General features: G+C 43.3%; 1 protein-coding gene across 1 annotated transcript in view; it reads right to left on the reverse strand.

Annotated features, from left to right (window-relative positions):
* The window catches only part of LOC105471399 (deleted in malignant brain tumors 1), a 93823-nt gene extending 74067 nt beyond the window's left edge, over positions 1-19756 (reverse strand). The window contains exons 1-4 of the mRNA XM_071068709.1: positions 19696-19756; positions 13074-13133; positions 10005-10034; positions 2970-2999 (exon numbers count right to left, since the gene is read on the reverse strand). Of these exons, the coding sequence (XP_070924810.1) occupies positions 2970-2999; positions 10005-10034; positions 13074-13133; positions 19696-19756 (181 nt within the window). The remainder of the gene's footprint in view (positions 1-2969; positions 3000-10004; positions 10035-13073; positions 13134-19695) is intronic.
* Between the last annotated feature and the right edge of the window lie 486 nt (positions 19757-20242).

Raw genomic sequence — 20242 nt, forward strand, 5'->3', positions numbered from 1 at the left:
ATACACAGAGCAAGGTGATATCCACACTACCAGAGCACATGACACCGGCATCTTCCCTGTGGCCACATTCGTGGTTATGCCATCCGCTGTGGGGACAGCTTGACAGGTAGGGCTCCCTTCCCGAGCAATGCACGTCACCCAAGAGAATGTTTCCCAAGCCCTGACCAAAGTGGGCCCCGTCCAGGGCTGACACGGAATAGCCACAGCCGAGCTGCCTGCAGACAACATTGGCATCCTGGGCATTCCAGCTGTCATCACACACAGTGCCCCAGTAGCCTTGGTACAGGACCTCCACCCGGCCCTGACACAGGTCACCTCCATTCACCAGTCTCAGAGGCAGACCTGCAGTGACACAGCGAGAAGCCCTTATCCTGGTGCTCTTGGCCACCTTGACTTGCATCCCTACCCACCTCACTCCCCCTTCTTCCTCTCACCACCCTGCCTATTTATAGTCCTTCTCCCCACAGGACCTTAAATATCCTTGTTCTTCCACGTTCTGTCTTTGCCCTCTTCTCATTCTGTATTTTCCCCCTGGAGAACCTCATGTACTCTAAGAACTTTCCAGAAGACCCCCAAATCTACCTCTCTGATCCTGACTCAGCCCTGACAGCCCAGCCCTGAGCTCTAGACCAGCATTTTCAGTGGCCTCCTGGCCATCCTATCCCCCACATCATCCCAAACTCAACACAGCCTCTTCCCTCCATTTGAATTAAGGATGTCATCATGCTCCACATCAACCATGCTGGGAACGAGGGCATCATATTCGACGACTCCTTCTCCTCACGTCCTACATCTAACATCACCAAGGTCATTCTTTCCTTGTCATTCCCACTGCCATTTCACTGGGATAAGCCTTCATCCCCTTGAACCTGGCCTCCTCCCAGCTGAATCCTCCGTCTCTGCTCTTCCTTTCTCTAGTCCATCCACATTCATTGATTCAACCAGCATTGATGGAGTGCTTACTCTGTGCCCATTTCAGTGCTAAGAGGATTCATCAGTCTCCAGGTGGTCTTCAAGTTTTATCTTTACAAAGTACAAATATATTCAATTCAATTCCTTGCTCAAAATGCTTCAATATACTCTCCAGTCCCATCAGGATCAAGTCCAAGAGCAAGCTTTGACCTACTTTTCCAGCCTCCTATCCTGGGAGGGGCTGAAACAGCCTGCTTCCCACCGCAGAGCTGGCCATGCTGGGAAGTCAATAAGTACCATGTTCCTGCCTGACACAATGCCACTAGACCACCCACTGGGGTAAGCTGCATTGATGGTGTGAGGAAAAGAGGCACAGGTCCTGAGGGGTACAGCCCACCATCCTGAGAGTACCAGCCAGATCCTGGGTGTGGCTTTTCAATGGTGAGTTTGAGATTATGAGAAACTTGTGGTCACAGAGTGAGAGGCTGGAATGGGATGCAAGGGAAGGGGGCAGGTTGCTTTTTCTCCCAGAGGGAGGAAAGGCCAGCTGCACCATCTTCAGGGCATCCCCAAAATACATTCAGGACCTCCCATGCTCTGTCCCTCCCCAGATTCAGGGACATAATCCACGGAGGAGATGCCTGTTCAGACCTGAGGCCTTATTCGGAAGAGCTCCTCTTAGGAGCTAAACACGCTATCTTCTATGCCATCTGCACCTCTTCTGGTACAGAGATGAACCTAGAGGTGCAGCAGGGCAATGCGCCCCCTCCTGGTCACCCTGTGAATGGTCCTTCCAGAAAAGAGCTCAGTGTCCCTGCCTCAGACTCTCCCTTGCTGGGTGTTGGTCAGAAAGCTGCCTTTCCCAGGCCATTTCTGAATCTCTCAAGTCATGTTTTGGAAAGGGAGGGACTGACCTCAACAGGGCCAAGGGCCCAGGAGCAGAGTCATCTTAAGTGAACACATAGAAGACCCTGAAAAATCAAACTTAGGCACAAAAGTCTGCACACTCTCACTGGAGAGGCGGGGACATTTAGCCAAAGTCAAAGACCAGGACAGGGGTAGGAGGAGGCACCCATCCTAGGCTCAAATCTCTGCCCTGCTACTCACCAGACACATAATCTTAGACATAGAAATATTGACAAATTAGCTAACTGTGCCCTGGTTTTCCCATCTGCAAAATGGGCATAATCATATTACTTACCTCAAAGTGTTCTTGGGAAGATTTCATGACAATAGCACTCACTATGTGCATTAGTTGGGCACTTACTGTGTGCCAGGTGATATTTTAAGTATTTTTAAAATATATCCATTCATTTCATACATGAAAATCATTTTACGCATGGTATATAGCAAGTACTTGGTAGAGTTTAGTTATCTTCAAGATACCTGTCATTATTAGTGAAAAGAAAGGTGGGCTGGACACAGTGACTCACGCCTGTAATCCCAGCACTTTGGGAATCCGAGGTGGGTGGATCACGAGGTCAAGAAATCGAGACCATCCTGGCCAACATGGTGAAACCTCATCTCTACTAAAAATACAAAAATTAGCTGGGCGTGGTGGCGCGTGCCTGTAGTCCCAGCTACTCTGGAGGCTGAGGCAGGAAAATTGCTTGAACCTGGGAGGCGGAGATTGCAGTGAGCCGAGGTTGCACCACTGCACTCCAGTCTGGCGACAGAGCGAGACTCCGCCAAGAAGGACGGACGGACGGACGGACGGACGGACGGACGGACGGAAGGAAGGAAGGAAGGAAGGAAAAGGTACTGACCTTTATTTTCAACTATCTCTCCTCACACCAAACTGAAGCTAACCTCATCTGATAAATGACTGAGAGTCAGAGAACAAGAGGAAAGGGAACGACAGCTGGGATTGACCCAGTGTGCACTTGGGATACGCCCCAGGTCTTGGCACCCACGTCTCCTGTCTCCCCGGCATTCCTGCGTTCGCAAGGCGGGTGTTTGCTCTGTGACCTGGGCTGTGCTCAGCCTCAACTAGCCAACAGCAGCAGAGGAGAACTGGCCAACCCCACCGGGGAAGACGAATGAAGAAAAGGTCTTACCGTAGTCTGCAGTACTTGGGATCCACTCACCTGGAAAGAACGCAAATTCGTCTTAGAAACACTGTTTAGAAATGATTTCCTATGAGTCACAGAAATTGGCTTTCGCTTCACCGTACAATCACACCAGAGGGCGCTGTGGCTCAATCTTGGGTTTGTGTGTCTCCGACGTTCTTGCTAAATGAATTTTGCAATAGCAAATTAAAGCAAGGGGATTGGATATGAGGAGTTCGATCATTTTAGATGTAATGAAGCACATATGTCTCTTTACTAGGCCCCTAACGCTACAGCTTATAGCTACAGGATGTAATCTATGCTTGGAAAGAAGGGCTGGACAAGAGAAGACAGCTTAAGCTGGTTGTCCAGTCTGAAATATGAGTATAGCTGGCATTGACAACAACCACTCGGATGCCCCCTAAATAAGAAAATATGTTAGTGTCAGATATTCTGTTCCTTCTGACCCATAACCTGAAAACATTTTATTCTATCTTGAAGCAAATGGAAATCTAGAGATCCCTAGATCTTTATATTCAGTGAGGCTGGACAAGGTCCGTCGGACTCAACTGTAGCTTTTGAGTTTCTTTTTGAGCAACTCTAACTATACTTGTGATTGTTGATATTTCACAACTTTTATATATTTTAGAGGTCTTTCAAAGATCAGAGACAACATTTATTCATTTTTTTAAAGGATAAAACTCATTCTATCTTGTAATCACCATATGAATCCATTAGATCCTTTTATAAATCCAAGATTCATTATTGGCTCCTGATTTTATTTTTTCTATATCTTGAAACATTTCACTATTTTGTCATCCAATAAATTATTGCATCATTATTCATCAATTATTAAATAGTAAGAAAATGATAGAATGGTCAAGTTGCCTAGAAGGAAGATGAACGAGTGAAATAAGTCATAATTCTTCCATGCCCAAAGTATTGTATTATCTTTCAAGAAGATTTTTTTAAGACTAGAGATACTTTCTTCATAGTCTGCTTTTAGCTTTCATTGAATGCAATTAGGAATTAGAATTTTTTCATTTTCTACTTGTGATAGCAAAGAGAAGAAAACTGACAAAGGAAGATGTTTTTGCAATAATTAGATGAACCAGAAGAGGAACATAAAGATACAAGATATAGCACTCCAGATACAAATAATGGTAGAATTGATTGTACAACAAAAATCTCAGACTGTGAGTCCTCAGATGATGATATCCTAGATGAATTTCTTAAATTCAAGAATCCAGGAGCCAATGATACAATTCTAAGGACAAAAATAAAATACAGTACTCTTACCCACTTTGATAGGGATTTCATCACATGATATTTTACAGCAAGAACTTCAATCATCTTATTTTGCTAGAAAAAAAGACCTGTGATGGTATTCTTTTGTCTTTTGTGATGTTTATATACCAAAATCTATGTGATACAAAAAGGTCTGCTATGTTTAAATTTTTATTAACAATCCAACAACTTTCTTTCATTATTCCTTTTCTTTTTACTTCCTGGTAAAAGGAGGATTAAGGCATTTGACAGATTATTATTTTATTTTTAGAGACAGAGTCTTGCTGTATTGCCCAGGCTGGATTCAAATTCCTAGGTTCAAGTGAGCCTCCTGCCTCCAGCCCTGGAGTAGCTGGAACTATAGGTATGCGCCACCATGCCCGGCTCTTCAGATTCTTTGTAAACGTGGGTCCTGATAGCAGTGACAATCATGGTTCAGAGATTTGAATTCTCTAATGGAACCAACAGGCCAGTGACAGGACTTGCTGTATGTCAGAGAACCTCTTCACCTGCCTCAACAGTCTGAATGTGAGCTCCATGATGGGCTCCCCCAGCTGCCCTGATGGCTTAGGAAGGGGGCCACTGAAACCACGTGGCTACGCATCCCTGAAAATGAAGATGAAACTCACAGTAGAAACCAGAACATTCATGATGGAACGTATCTCAAAATAATAAGAGCTACTTATGACAAACCCACAGCCAATATCACACTGAATGGGCAAAAACTGGAAACATTCCCTTTGAAAACTGGCACAAGACAGGGATGCCCTCTCTCACCACTCTTATTCAACATAGTGTTGGAAGTTCTGGCCAGGGCAATCAGGCAGGAGAAAGAAATAAAGGGTATTCAATTAGGAAAAGAGGAAGTCAAATTGTCCCTCTTTGCAGATGACATGATTGTATATTTAGAAAACCCCATCGTCTCAGCCCAAAATCTCCTTAACCTGATAAGCAACTTCAACAAAGTCTCAGGATACAAAATCAATGTGCAAAAATCACAAGCATTCTTACACATCAATAACAGACAAACAGAGAGCCAAATCATGGGTGAATCCCATTCACGATTGCTTCAAATAGAATAAAATAGCTAGGAATCAAACTTACAAGGATGTGAAGGACCTCTTCAAGGAAAACTAGAAACCACTGCTCAATGAAATAAAAGAGGACACAAACAAAGGAAGAACATTCCATGCTCACGGATAGGAAGAATCAATATTGTGAAAATGGCCATACTGCCCAAGGTAATTTATAGATTCAGTGCCATCCCCATTAAGCTACCAATGACTTTCTTCACAGAATTGGAAAAACGACTTTAAAATTCATATGGAACCAAAAAAGAGCCCACATTGCCAAGACAATCCTAAGCCAAAAGAACAAAGCTGGAAGCATCACGCTACCTGACTTCAAACTATACTACAAGGCTACAGTAACCAAAACAGCATGGTACTTGTACCAAAACAGAGATATAGACCAATGGAACAGAACAGAGCCCTCAGAAATAATACCACACATCAACAATCATCTGATCTTTGACAAACCTGACGGAAACAAGAAATGGGGAAAGGATTCCCTATTTAATAAATGATGCTGGGAAAACTGGCTAGCCATATTTAGAAAGCTGAAACTGGATCCCTTCCTTACACCTTATACGAAAAGTAATTCAAGATGGATTAGAGACTTAAATGTTAGACCTAAAACCATAAAAACCCTAGAAGAAAACCTAGGCAATACCATTCAGGACATAGGCATGGACAAGGACTTCATGTCTAAAACACCAAAAGCAATGGCAACAAAAGCCAAATTTGACAAATGGGATCTAATTAAACTAAAGAGCTTCTTCACAGCAAAAGAAACTACCATCAGAGTGAACAGGCAACCTACAGAATGGGAGAAAATTTTTGCAATCTACTCATCTGACAAAGGGCTAATATCCAGAACCTACAAAGAAGGCAAACAAATTTACAAGAAAAAAACAAACAACCCCATCAAAAAGTGGGTGAAAGATATGAACAGATACTTCTCAAAAGAAGACATTTATGTAGCCAACAGACACATGAAAAAATGCTCATCATCACTTACCATCAGAGAAATGCAAATCAAAACCACAATGAGATACCATCTCACACCAGTTAGAATGGCAATCATTAAAAAGTCAGGAAACAACAGGTGCTGGAGAGGATGTGGAGAAATAGGAACACTTTTACACTGTTGGTGGGACTGTAAACTAGTTCAACCATTGTGGAAGACAGTGTGGCTATTCCTCAGGGATCTAGAACTAGAAATACCATTTGACCCAGCCATGCCATTACTGGGTTTATAACCAAAGGAGTACAAATCATGCTGCTATAAAGACACATGCACACATGTTTACTGCAGCACTATTCACAATAGCAAAGACTTGGAACCAAATGTCCATCAATGATAGAGTGGATAAAGAAAATGTAGCACATATACACCATGGAATACTATGCAGCCATAAGAAAGGATGAGTTCATGTCCTTTGTAGGGACATGAATGCAGCTGGAAACTATCATTCTCAGCAAACTATCGCAGGAACAGAAAACCAAACACCACATGTTCTAACTCATAGGTGGGAATCGAACAATGAGAACACTTGAACACAGGAAGGGGAACATCACACAATGGGGCCTGTCGTGGGGTGGGGGCAGAGGGGAGGGATAGCATTAGGAGATAGATCTAATGTAAATGACGAGTTAATGGGTGCAGCACACCAATATAGCACATGTATACATATGTAACAAACCTGCACGTTATGCACATGTACCCTAGAACTTAAAGTATAATAAAAAACTTAAAAATAAAATAAAAAAAGAAACCAGAAACCGGAACATTCTTTCAACAAAGATAGTGAACTAGGGAACATCTGTACCAGAACATCCCCACCTCATTTCTGACATGCCATCCCTGCTCCCACACTCAAGGACAAGCTGACAGATGTGCCTGAGAGAGCCTTCCATTCAACACTCTGTCATTTAAACACAGTCTACATGACACCATGCAATTCCCACTGCCAGGCCCCAAGTATCCTGCTTAATCCCATGGCAGTCAAACTCATCCAGCTCAGAAACTCAGAGCTCCAGAGCCTTGACAAGGCTCATCCACCGCATGGAACAGAACATTGAAGTTGTTCCTGGTTCTGCTGTCCACACATTTTGAATAGAACTTTCTGCACATATTGAGACCAATTTGTAGTCTTCCAAGAATCAACCACATAGCTATAGATTACTCCAGCTGCCATTGTAGGAATGGTGGTACATTGTCTGAAGGGAGAAGCTTCCACTTGTTTGTTTTCCAGGAAATGGAGATAGGCTGGTCTCTACCACTGGGGATCAGTGTCCAACATAGCTAAGCCATCAGAATGGCCCAACCAGAAGCCACAAAGAGATCTGTCAAGGTATTTCCCAAAGATCTAAGCATTTTCCAAGAGTTCTGGTGCCTTTCCATTTGGACTTAGTCACTGCCACAAATCTCATGAAGGTGAGAAATGTACCTGCTGATGAAGAGCTTGAACATAAAAATAGGCAAGGTATCATCAAGCCAGCCCATATCTACCAAGTAGGCTACTCCAATGATGCTGGGAGAGAAGCCTAAGAGGAGAAGCACTACGGGAAGAGAACCTAAGCAAACATTCATTGAAGACTTACTGTGTCTTCATAATTTCTTGAAGATAATACCGTTTTACTATTTATATATGTTATCACTTTTAACCCTCCCATAAACCCTGTCATCTGCACTTATCGATGAGAAACTGAGGCACAGATGTTTACAGAGTAGGCAAGGACACACAGATTGTAACATCCCTGTCCACCATTTTCCCGTGTACTGCCTCCTGCAAAACCACTGTCTGCTACCAACCCACTCCTTGTGGTTCTAGCTGATGCAAGGAAGGTGGTCCATGCCAACCTACTTTCCATAGCCCACCAGAGGTGGGTCTTCAATGGGAAGTCACCCAGCAGCCTTGACCAAAGCTCCACATTGCTTTACTATTGACTTTGCAGCACCATTCAAGATAAGACCATTTTGATCCTCACAGTTTTCATCTTTAAGGAGGTGGTAAGCCCTTCCCCTTCATCCACCACAAGCACACAGCTTATCTCACACTCTCAGGCACTATCTTTTCTGCCCTATAGTCTGCCTCTGTCTCAGCACGGTTTAAGGATTTTGTGGATGGGAGCCTCATGTGAGCCCTTGCCATGGAGTCTCATTGTCCCCAAGTGAATGGGGACAGCCCGAGGGGATAGTGTGGAGGAGGTAGAGGATGCCACAAAGTGGATGTAGTGGTGGATTGTTCATTGCTTAATGTGTCGGTTCGAGACACGACCAAGAATGAGCTCCCCAGAGATTTCCTCATTGATTATATCTGCAGACTTGCCCCTGCCCTCTCCCTCCAGATTTAGACAAGGACTTAGAAAGCAAATAAGAACCAAGACTGACCACAGCTGCGCACACACCCGCTCTTCACCCCTTTATCCCCAAAGACCAATATTTTCCCGCCACCAAAGGCAAGCACCACTTTCAAAACTTCACTGATCAGCAGTCTTTTTCCCTAGAGCTTCAGCAAGTGTATCAAGAACACAGACAGAGAAATGGGACCTCAGGAGAACCTCCCATCAGAGCATCACCCTGACTAGATACACATTAGGGTAACTGAGCAGGGAGGAGAGTATATGGTTGCTGGGGGACAGTGGCCTCAGTCAACCTAAGTCCATGTCTGTTTCTTTCAAGTTCCTAACAATAGTGCCTGGGGTAAGAGGCAAATACTCTCCTTCCCCACTCTGCCTGGCTACTCCTGCACCTGCTCCCGACCTCAGCTCCCTGTGACTTCCTCAGGGTTGCTCTCCCAGATGGGCTGCTCACACCTCTCCTGCCATGCACCTCTGGCTCCAGCACTTTTTACACTTTGTCATTGTGCCTGTGTGATCAGTTGATGCGTCATCCCTGAAGGCAGGGAACGTGTTCCCAAGCTGTGGGCTCTCCTGCTTAGAAGGCTCCTAGGAGGACTGGGGTTCGCCAGATGAGGTGGCAAGGATGTCGAGGCCATTTTGAGAAGTCAATGTTAAAGGTTCAGTGTTACCAATCTGCTCATGAAAAAGTCTTTAATATCAACAAGTCAAACTTACGATGTAGCCAAGAACTGTTTGGGAAAATGTTAAAAATTTAAATTCACTTGACAATAAATAAAAGTAGGCAGCACTTAAAGGACACACACACACACACACATACACACACCCCTTCTGTCACTTTCTTTGTAAATTCTGAGCAAAGTAGTGCTTCCAAAATTACATTGCAGACACCAAAGTTTAATTCAGTATTGGGCCATGCAGGATGGTTTCTCAAAGTGTGGTCTGCAAACCACACTATAGAACCTCGTGTGGTTCTATAAAACTGAGGATTCTTGAGCCTCACCTCAGGCCCTCCAAATCAGGGTCTCTGGAGGGAGGAATTCCAAGGACCTATTCGAACAAATACTCTAGTTGATTCTGACGTGCACTGAAGTTTAAGGCAGAGACAAAATAACATTGAAAAAGAACACAATTTATAATCCATTTATGCTGTACTAAAAGAAGTTTCTATTGCCTTTGTATTTCAAGAAGGGACACAAATCAAAGTTTTACTCAGTCCTTATACCATTCATTAAAGTTCAGTGCAGCAGCGTTTATTCTTAAGATATAAATAACTATATAGGATTTTTTAAAATCATAGACTAATACAGGATGTTCTTTTCAAAGTACTTACTGGGTATTGTGAGATGAGATGATTCAGAAGCTGAAAAGAAATAAAAGAAAAATCAGACACATGTGTTTCACCCACAGGAATCCTGACCAAAACACCCACCTTCAAACCAATACAGTGGGCTGTGAACTAGAGTTGTAGAGGCTACACATAAATCACCATCAACAGATCTATAGTCTGTTTTTGAAATGTAATTCAAATTGATAACAATTTCCTGAGTCTTTAGCATATACAAGGCGAAATACTAAACCAGCCCCAGGAAATGTGGCGATTTAAAAAAAAGGGCTCTCAATATCTTAAAAATAAGTTTAATGAAACACTCGGTAATAACTTGTACATTTGCTCCTGTATATTTCCTGCTGAAGATACTTTGTTATTTTACTAAAATACAATCAACCCTTCATCACAGTGGAAAAGCAGATTAGGCTTGTGCACAAATGTGAGACTCGTTGCTTTTCTTATTTCTTTGAAAAAATTAGCCCATCCAGCTTTTATTTATAGGCCTGAGGAGTTGAGTTTGAGAGCTTTGAATTAATTTGCTAGCTTTCAATGAACTGAATGAAATTGCTAAAAGTTCAGATCAGCAATTACTTGGTCATTTAATTCTAAAAAGTCAAGTGATGTGTTGACAGAGACAATGGGCGATGAAAATGCCTTTTCTTTCCCATAAAATGACAGAGATAATCATTTATTGAGACTTCCTACCTTTCATAAGGTTACTGGGAGAATTAAAGGGGACAACGCAGATGAAATTCTCATCCTACTAACTGGCACAAAGTCAGCAAACCGCAAGGGTTAGGTACTATAGTAGTATCAATGATAATGATGACTGATTGTACAATTTCTACCACTCAGTGTTTTAAACATTTCACCTGTATTATCTCATTTTGTCTTTATGGCAACTCGCGATGGTAGGGCTTTTCCTCTTGGCTTATAGAGACGTAAACTGAAGCACTTAGAGGTAAAATAAGTTACCCAAGATATTAGTATTATTTCCATTTTCCTTTTGGAGAAACTGAAGTTTAAGGAGGAATAGGTATAATGACTATTATTACTCTGCCCTGTGCTACACATTTGTATTATCTCTTGGAGGCCCAACTGAGCAGATGACACCAGCATCTTCATTGTGGCCACAATTATGGGAGAGCCAGCCATTGTGGGGGCAGCTCCACAGGTAAGACTCGTATCCTGAGCAGCGTATGTCATCCAGGACAATCGGCCCTGAGCCTTGGCCAAAACCAGCCACTTCCTGGGGCTGACACAGCCGAGCTGCCTGCAGACCACGTTGGCATCATTGATGTCCCAGAAGTCATCACACATGGTGCCCCAGGAACCATGGCACCTGACCTCCACCCAGCCCTTACACCGGTCACCTCCATTCACCAGCCTCAGGGTCAAATCTAGAGGGAGATACAGAGACTTCACTTCTCTGTCCCTTGCCCTACACTGTGAGCAAGGACCCCAAAAAGAACCGACGATCCGAAACCCAGATTTCTCAGTGTGTTTTCCTGTTTGAACTTAAGCTCAACTTTCCTGACCCTTCAGTAGAGTTTGGCCAACCTTGCGTCTTGAGGGGGCCTGGTGGCATCATCAGTTTCGAGTTCCACTGTGCCTCTGGCCTGACCTTTCAAGTAAGGTTCCAATTATGAAGAACCTGTCCTGCCCACGGCAACTCCTTTTCTCGCCAATGGAAGTGCCCCACGTGAGCCCAGCACTGTGATGGGAATTACTCCAGATGGGCTCCCTTCAGAAAACAAAATAGCCCTCCAGGTATCACTGGGAGAGCTAGGCTTGCTTCTAAGGTGCCTGTAACCCTGCGCTTCACACTTCCACACTCCTGATACCTCTTCTCCCCAGTCCCTCATGCCCCAAGGTGCCAATCTCGAAAGCTTAGTCATGGCAGATGATTTTGGGCATCTGCTAACACGGGAACCTCAGATCATGTACAAGAGCTTCACACGTATCATCTTAGCTCATTCTCAACACAACTCCATGGAGAGACTGAGGCTCAAGAAGGTCACCCACTTGCTCGTCAACTGACTCGCAAGTGACAGAGCAGGACATGTCCTCAAGCTATTGCTCTTAACCATTTCACGCTTCTGCCTTCTGCTATATATTTTTTAACATTTGAAACATTTGACCCAACTCATGGCCTATGCTTTTGTACAAACAGGTGCTCACATACACACACAGGACTATAATAAGATGAGGAAATACTGAGTGGAGGCAGTTATCATTTGAAGTATTAACTAGGGTAGAGGTTTCAAGATGTGTTGCAAATTCTAGAAAAGAAAAAAAAAATAAGGGATTATATCCAAAGGTCCTCAGTTAGATGCTGCTGTACTCATGTGCCTCTGCTGCCCTGGTGACTGGGTACAATCCCCCAGACACCCAGTGGGGCAGCCTGGGGGCAGAGATCAGAGGCAGGAGGTATGCATAGGCAGGGGTGGGCATGGAGGCCCAGGGCCTGTCAGCTGGAAGGAGGAAGGGGCTGAAGGGCCCAACATTGGTGACCCCATTAAAGGAGGCTCTCCCTGCCCTATGTCTAAAACCTAGCAGCAGTTGGATGCAGTGGCTCACATGTGTAATCTTAGCACTTCGGGAGGCCAAGGCAGGAGGATTGCTTGAGCCTAGGAGTTGCAGACCAGCCTGGGCAACATGGCGAGAACTTGTCTCTACAAAAGTTAAATAAAATAAAATAAAATAGCCAGGCATAGTGGTGTGCACCTGTGGTCCCAGCTACTCCAGAGGCTGAGGGAGGAGAAAGGCTTGAACCTGGGAGGTCGAGGCTATGGTAAGCCATGTCTAGGCCACTGCACCTCATCCCTGGCAACAGAACAAGACCCTGTCTCAAATATAAATATATATATATATATATATATATATATATATATATATATATATATATATCAGAAAAAGACATATATTTGAGATGTACACATATATGTCTATATATGTATTTTCTTTTAAAACAAAACCCAGCAGGATTTTCTGCAGCAGACCCTCCTGATTCCTTGGGGGTAGTCTTGGGCAGCACCACTCCCCAGCCCCAGAGCTTAGATATAGCATTACCAGTCATCACCCGAGTCTCCTGAAAACCAGTTTCTGTGGCGTGTCTCACGCTTACTGCTGCTGAAATTGCAAAGCAAAAAGGCCAAATGAGAGGTCAGCTGAAAACAAGAGTTAGATCTGACACCCTTCTTAATTCAAGCAGGAGAGGGAGGCAACACTACATTTTAGTTTGGGGGTTCACTGGGTTTGTCACTTGTTAATTAAGTCACTCAGTGAATATGGAATAATCTCTGACTGCTCCATGAAGCATTAAACGTCAGGGAGAAAAGAAGGAATTTGTCCTAAAAGGTAAGACTCAGCCCTCCGGAGCTCACAGGCCACTTGGGCAGACACAGTTTGGTGCCTGATAACTTGGGTTTTGGCCTAAGTGGGGCCCAGAGTAGAGGAGAAGTAGAAACATCAGAGGGAGCAATTCACGGGGCCCCTCTGAGCAGGAACTACCCAGAGAAGTGGATATTTCACGTAGGTATGGAAGGAGATATAGACATGTGTCAAGAGAAAATGGGGTAAAAATAGGATTGTCAGATAAAATACAGGACGTCCAGTTAAACTTGAATGTCAGATCAACAAGAAATACTTTTTAAATGTAAGTACGTCCCAAATATTGCATGGGACAAACTTATACAAAAAAAAATTATTTTGTATCCAAAATTCACATTTAAGTGGGTATCCTGTATTTTTATTTGAGGAATCTGTTAACTCTGGATGAAAGGTACCCCAGAGGCGGCAGTAGGCAGGAAGCTCTCTTCACCGACCTTTAACTAAACCCCAGCCAGGTCAACTGAAGCCCTTCAACCTCTGTAACCTGCTGAGCACTAGTGTGGGTGGGCCAAGCACATTTGGCACACCTGGCAGTTTCCACTCCAACCAACTGCAATGCGTGGTCATCTAGAGTCAGATGTGAGTCCCAAACGTATTTGTGCCAGTGGTACTTGGCATGAAATTAAATTAAATATTAAATACATTAATGAAATATGAGTACAAAAAGAAAGATGTCTTTCTATAAAGATAAGGCAGAACGCTTTTTAGCAACTTAGTTTATTCAGTAGAAGAAAGAAAATAAAAATAAGTAGAAGAAAGGTAAATAAAACAATAGAACTTTTGCACTTTTATTTGCTTTGCAAATGTTTTTAATGCCAGGTTCCTCTTTAGAGAAACTAAAATTAGAAATAATAGATGATGCATAATGGGTGTGGTTTATGCCAGAAAAGCATTGCAGAACTACTGAAGATCCCTGCAGAGAGAAATGCCTACATCAACAAATTAGGGAATCAATGTATGGATTACATGTTTTAAGTTAAAACGAAACATCTAAAGTGTGTAGATCCTATTTTCTGATTTCCCGTTTTAAACAACTTTTTTGAATAACCCATCAACTACCTGTCTCAGTTACATTAGAGAAGAGTTCTTCTTAGGCCAGGCACAGTGGCTCATGCCTGTAATCCCAGCACTTTGGGAGGCCGAGGCAGGTGGATCACGAGGTCAAGAGATCGAGACCTTCCTGGCTAACATGGTGAAACCCCGTCTTTACTAAACAACACAAAAAATTAGCTGGGCGTGGTGGTGGGTGCCTGTAGTCCCAGTTTCTTGGGAGGCTGAGGCAGGAGAATGGCGTGAACCCCGGAACCAGAGCTTGCAGTGAGCCGAGATTGCGCACCACGGCACTCCAGCCTGGGCGACAGAGCAAGACTCCGTCTCAAAAAAAAAAAAAAGAAAAGAGTTCTTCTTGAGAAATGATTCTCAAAGTGGGTTCCATGAAGCATCAGGCAGCACCTGGGGACTTGATGAAAATGTAAAGTCTTAGCCTCGCCCAGACTTACAAAGTCAGGAACTTCAGAGGTGGCACTCAACACTGTTTTCAGAAGCACTCCCATGATTCTAACACACACTAAGCTTGAAAAATGCTGTTCTACAGCATGTGTAAAGGGAACAGTAGCAGCAATGTTATTAGTGTGGTAAGGAAGAATTCATTTACAACCACATACTGAGCTGTGGCTATAATAGATGCTCTTCCACCAGGCGGGGAGAATATTGAGATTATACGACGCCTCCACTGCCCTTTGGAATTAGGCTCTAGTGAGTGAAACGTACAGATAAGCAATTAGTAGCTGCAGCAAACATGCAGGTAAGCAAGTAGAGCATAGCAAACTAAGGGCTCCAATGGACGGATGTTCAGGAGGACAGCAGAAGGTCACATGTGATTGACCCTCAAGTCAATCACTGAGCTATACCAGGCAGGATGGGCAGAGGAAAGCCAGGCAAAGGGGAAGGTCCAGGTTAAAATTAGCACTAAGGAGGCAGAGACACTATGAACGAACTACTCCTTCGAAACAACCTCCTAAGAATTAAGCTACAAACTACAAAACTTCTTGAGCGCCTCATGGCAGACAGAGAAGAACCAGGTTTCTGGATGGCGACACTGAGCATAGAAATGTTGATCATTCAAAACTAATTCATAGGTTTCATATAATTTTTATCAAAGGGTTTTTCTTTGTTTGACTAGTTCTTTCAGAAAATAATTCTAAAGTTCACCAGGACAAATGAATAGGCTAAAAATAACTGATACATTCTTGAAAAATAAAAAATACTGACAGGGCAGGGTGTTAGGAGGATGGAAATGGGATGGGAGAACCTGAGTTCCCCATGGACTTGGGAGGCAGGTGACCGGGGTTCAAGTTCTAGACCCGCCCTGTATTTTTTCTCTGAACACAGACAAGCCATGCGACCTCCTCAGTCTTCGTTTCCTCATTTGTAAAAGGGTGATTATGCTACTTCATAAGGTTATTGTGAAGACAAAATCAGAAAACATAAGTGTTTAGTACAGTGTTTGCCACGTAGTCAGTGTTCAAAAACATTTGCTCAAAATTAGTAAAATAAAGTGAGATAAACTAAACTAAAGCTATAAAAATTAAAATATAGAAAAAACCTAAGTCAGATATAACTCACACCAGAAAGTAAAATAATTTTCAGAACTCAAGAACTATTTTTTAAAGGCACAAAAATAAGAAACTAGTTACATTTTTATCTGATTCCTGTTAGAAATTTCTAGATTTAAAATCAATAGAAGAAATCAGCTGGGTGTGGTGGCTCATGCCTGTAATCCCAGCACTTTGGGAGGCTGGGGTAGGTGGATCACCTGAGCTCAGGAGTTCGAGACCAGCCTAGCCAACATGGTGAAACACTATCTCTACTAAAAATACAAAAATTAGCCAGGTGTGGTGGTGGGCGCCTGTGGTCCCAGCTACGCGGGAGGCTGAGATAGGAGAATTGCTTGAACCCGGGAGGCAGAGGTTGCAGTGAGCGATGATCACACCACTGCTCTCCAGCCTGGGCAACAGAGCAAGACTCCATCTAAAAAAAAAAAAAAAATCAATTGCAGAAATCACAAAGGAAAACAGCAGTATATTTAATTACATAAAAATATAAAATATGTGTGCAGAAAAAAATCAAGATTAAAAGGCAAACTACAAACTGGGAAAATATTTGTCATCAATATAATGGCAAAGTATAAGTATCCCAAATATATAGAGTTTATATAAATCAATAAAGAAAACACTAACTTTCCCCAAAATTGGACAAAATACATAAGCAATTCAAAGAAAAGGAGTACAGATGGCTTAAAAATGTTCACTCTCACTGTAGATTAAGAAATGCAAACTTAAATGACTCTATGGCATTTTTTCATCCAGCAGTTCAGCCAAGATTTTTGAACAGTAACTTCAGAGCTGGTGAAAGTGCAGGAATTGCTACTCTTGTTTTTTCCTGGTAGAAGTAAGAATCACTTCTGGAAAATGATTTATTATTATTATTTTTTTTATTTTTTATTTTTATTTTTATTTTTTTTTTTTTTTGAGACAGAGTCTCCCTCTGTCACCCAGGCTGGAGTGCAGTGGCACAGTCGCAGCTCACTGCAACCTCCGCCTCCTGAGTTCAAGTAATTCTCATGCTAACAAACAAACACGGGTACCTTCCTACTGAGTTTACTCCAGGCTTTATCTGGATTTCACCAGTTTTTCCTTTTCTGTTCCAGGATCCAATTCAAGAGTTCACATTACTTTTAGGAAGCTGCTTTTGGATAAAACATGAGGAAAATGTCTAGAGTAGCAACACTAAATGGTTCTGAGGCTCTGTCCATGTGCCAGACACTGCATGGGTTGGAACATAACCCCCATTTATAAATGAGTAAACTGAGACTCGCAGAGGCTCCACAGCGGGCAAGTGGCAGAGGAGGGGCATTGCTGGGGCCAGCCAGTGGGTACCACAGCCCTTCCTGCCCAGCACAAACCTGGGCATTCTCAAGAGTTTGTGTGAAGACCAAAGCTGACAGGTGCTTGCCACCTTGGTACTTCCAGCGCAAAGCTCTGTGACCAGGCTCCAAGCACTGAGTAAGACGCCACGGTTCAGTTCATCACCTCAGCTCCCTGCAAGGATCAGCAAGGGCCAGTGGGCCAGAGGGCCAGAGCTATCATCTGAATGCTAATGAATTCGATCCAGATTCAAGCCCTAACACAGCCACTCACCAGTGCTGTCTTTGGACAAGTCAATAACCTTTCTGAGCCTCAGTTCCCCCACCTGAAATGTGGAAATAATTGTTCCTAACTTCAGGAATGTTAGCAAATTTAAATAAAAGAATACGGGTCCATTTCAGAGAGCATGAATTCCCACCTCTGAACGGCAAACACAGGCCTGCTTGCACATGTGTGCGTGTCTGTCCATATGCATGCACATAACATCATGGGCAAACTACAAATTTCCTCAATCCAACAGCACTGCTGCCTGTTGTTCCTTTGTGGATAAAGACAGGGCAATTCACTCCATCTGCAGTGGCTGACGCGAATTCCATGTCATGGTTCAGAGACAATCTGGAGGGTGAACTTGGTACTGACAAGAGCTGGGGCTGAGGACGCAGCCTCCCAGTTTCAGATGCTTCTGATGGAGGCAGGATGAGGATGCCCAGTCTCCACTCCCCTGAGGTCCTGGGTCTGGTGACCCCCAGCCCCTTCACACGCTCATCACAGGGCGTGGGCCTGCTCCCTACCACCCGGGTGTGAGGGCTGGATTTTGGGGTGCTGCTTTCATGAAAGCAACCTCCCAAATGAACCTTAATCTTCAAAGCTTCCCCCACTGAGCCTAGGGGGAGAGTGAGAGTTCTGGAAGTTATCTGAAAATTAGGTGGTTTTTACCCTGTCTCCTGAAATTCATAAATCTAGCAAAAGGTGACACAAAAGAAAAAAAAATGGCAGTAGGAAATATAGAAGAAGGAAGAAAGAAATGAATAAAGAGAGGAAGAGAAAGCAAAAGGGAGGGAAGAAAGGTAGGAAGATAGAAACAAAGGGAGAGAGAGAGAAATAGGGAGGAAAGGTGATAAGAGCTGCCTGATAGATGAGGAGAAAGAGCGAGAGAGAAAAAGAGAGAGGGAGGGAAGGTGGTAATAGCTGCCTGATAGATGAAGAGAAACAGAGAGAGAGAGATAGAGAGATAGAGAGAGAGAGAGAGAGAGAGAAGGAAGGTGATAATAGTTGCCCAATAGTTGAAGAGAGAGACAGAGAGAAAGGTGATAACATCTCCCCAATAAAGAGAAAGAGAGATGGAGAGAGAAACAGAGAGGAGGGAGGAAGGAGGAAGGAAAAGTAATAACTGCCTGATAGATGAGAGAGACAGGAAGATACGGTGAGGGGGGCAGGGACAGAAAGGCAGAGACAGAAACAGAGGGAGAAGGAGAGAGAAAAGGTGATAGCTGCCCAAAAGATGGGAAAGAGAGAAAGATACGGAAAGAGAGAAACAGAGAGGCAGACAGAAACAGGGAGAGAGAGGGGAGAGAAAAGGTGATAATAACTACACAATAGATAAGAGAGAAAGATACAGAGAGAGAGACAGACAGAGGCATAGAGAGAGGAAGAGAGAGAGACAGAATAGGGAAACTGAGAATCACTTGTTCCCCTAGTATCTCTGCAAAATGCCATTGAGATTCAGCAATCAGCACACTCTGCCAATGGCTCTCTCACGTTTATCATCTGACTCTAAGAACATACAGCTATGCTTGAGTGACTGGGCTTCAAGTGTTTGTTTAAAGCTGTGCATGACAGACAAACTTGGAATTCCAAGACAAACTTGGAATCTTAATGATTTTGTCTGTGCTCAATTACTTGACCTGATTTTGCTCGGCAAATATTAGCCATCAAGCCAGACACACCTGTAGAAAGAAGCCGCATAAAGGGCATTTACAGTGGGAATCCTTTCTGTCCATTTTCATAGCACACAAATTGTGTGTTTAACCAATTGCTGCAAAGTTTGAGGGCCTCTTTAATAATACACATCCACCTTTCCTGAACTTCAGGGATTTTTCTAAGACCAATCAATCATTCCTTTAGTTGAATGACTTACTGAAAACATTGACATAATGACTGGCTTTTTCTAACTACAACCATTTATATTTCTCAGCCAGAAACAAAACAAAAAAGAGCCATTCCTCCCAAATACCTGCAAACAATTAGAATTATCAGCAAAGGGCTACCCACTCTTTGATATAAAACTTCCCTTGAAATGGAAACTAGTATATATAATTTGCCATGATTGAGTCTGCAAGAGAGAAATTAATGAATATAATAATTAAACGTAATACCTGTAGATAGAACTTGTCCCCATAATAGACATATTTCAAGGATGACCGTGGAGATCCCCATTTTGCTGGGTTCTTAATTGAATAGAAAATCCTTGACATTTATAGGTACCTAGCTAAAAGGAGGTGTGTCCTCTAGGGTGGCATATTTCCACTGCTGCTATAAATCAATATAAGGAAGTGAGGGCTTTTGCTAACGGTCAATGGCTAATCTGTGGGAAAAACTTAGGTGTGTTTGATTGATTGCCATATGAACAATCTGGCTGTTGCCCAACTGCAAATGCACTGACATAAGTGAACAATTTCCAACTTCCTTCTAGGTGAACCTCGAAGACTCCTAAGTGTTTCCTGAATATGGGCTTGATTTTAATCTTGGGGAGTTCAAATTAACCTGTGGGAAGTTTGCCCCAAGGTTTGGAGCAGAACAGGATGTGGGCTGCTGAGCAAATACAAGACACAGTGCCAAGGGGGAAAGAATCTCTTTGGGATGGTTTTTCCTGGCAGGACATTCTCTCATCAGCCCCTGTGCAGTGCAAGTAACCTCACCTTG

This window comes from Macaca nemestrina, chromosome 9, assembly GCF_043159975.1.
Source record: "Macaca nemestrina isolate mMacNem1 chromosome 9, mMacNem.hap1, whole genome shotgun sequence".
Taxonomy (NCBI): Eukaryota; Metazoa; Chordata; class Mammalia; order Primates; family Cercopithecidae; genus Macaca; species Macaca nemestrina.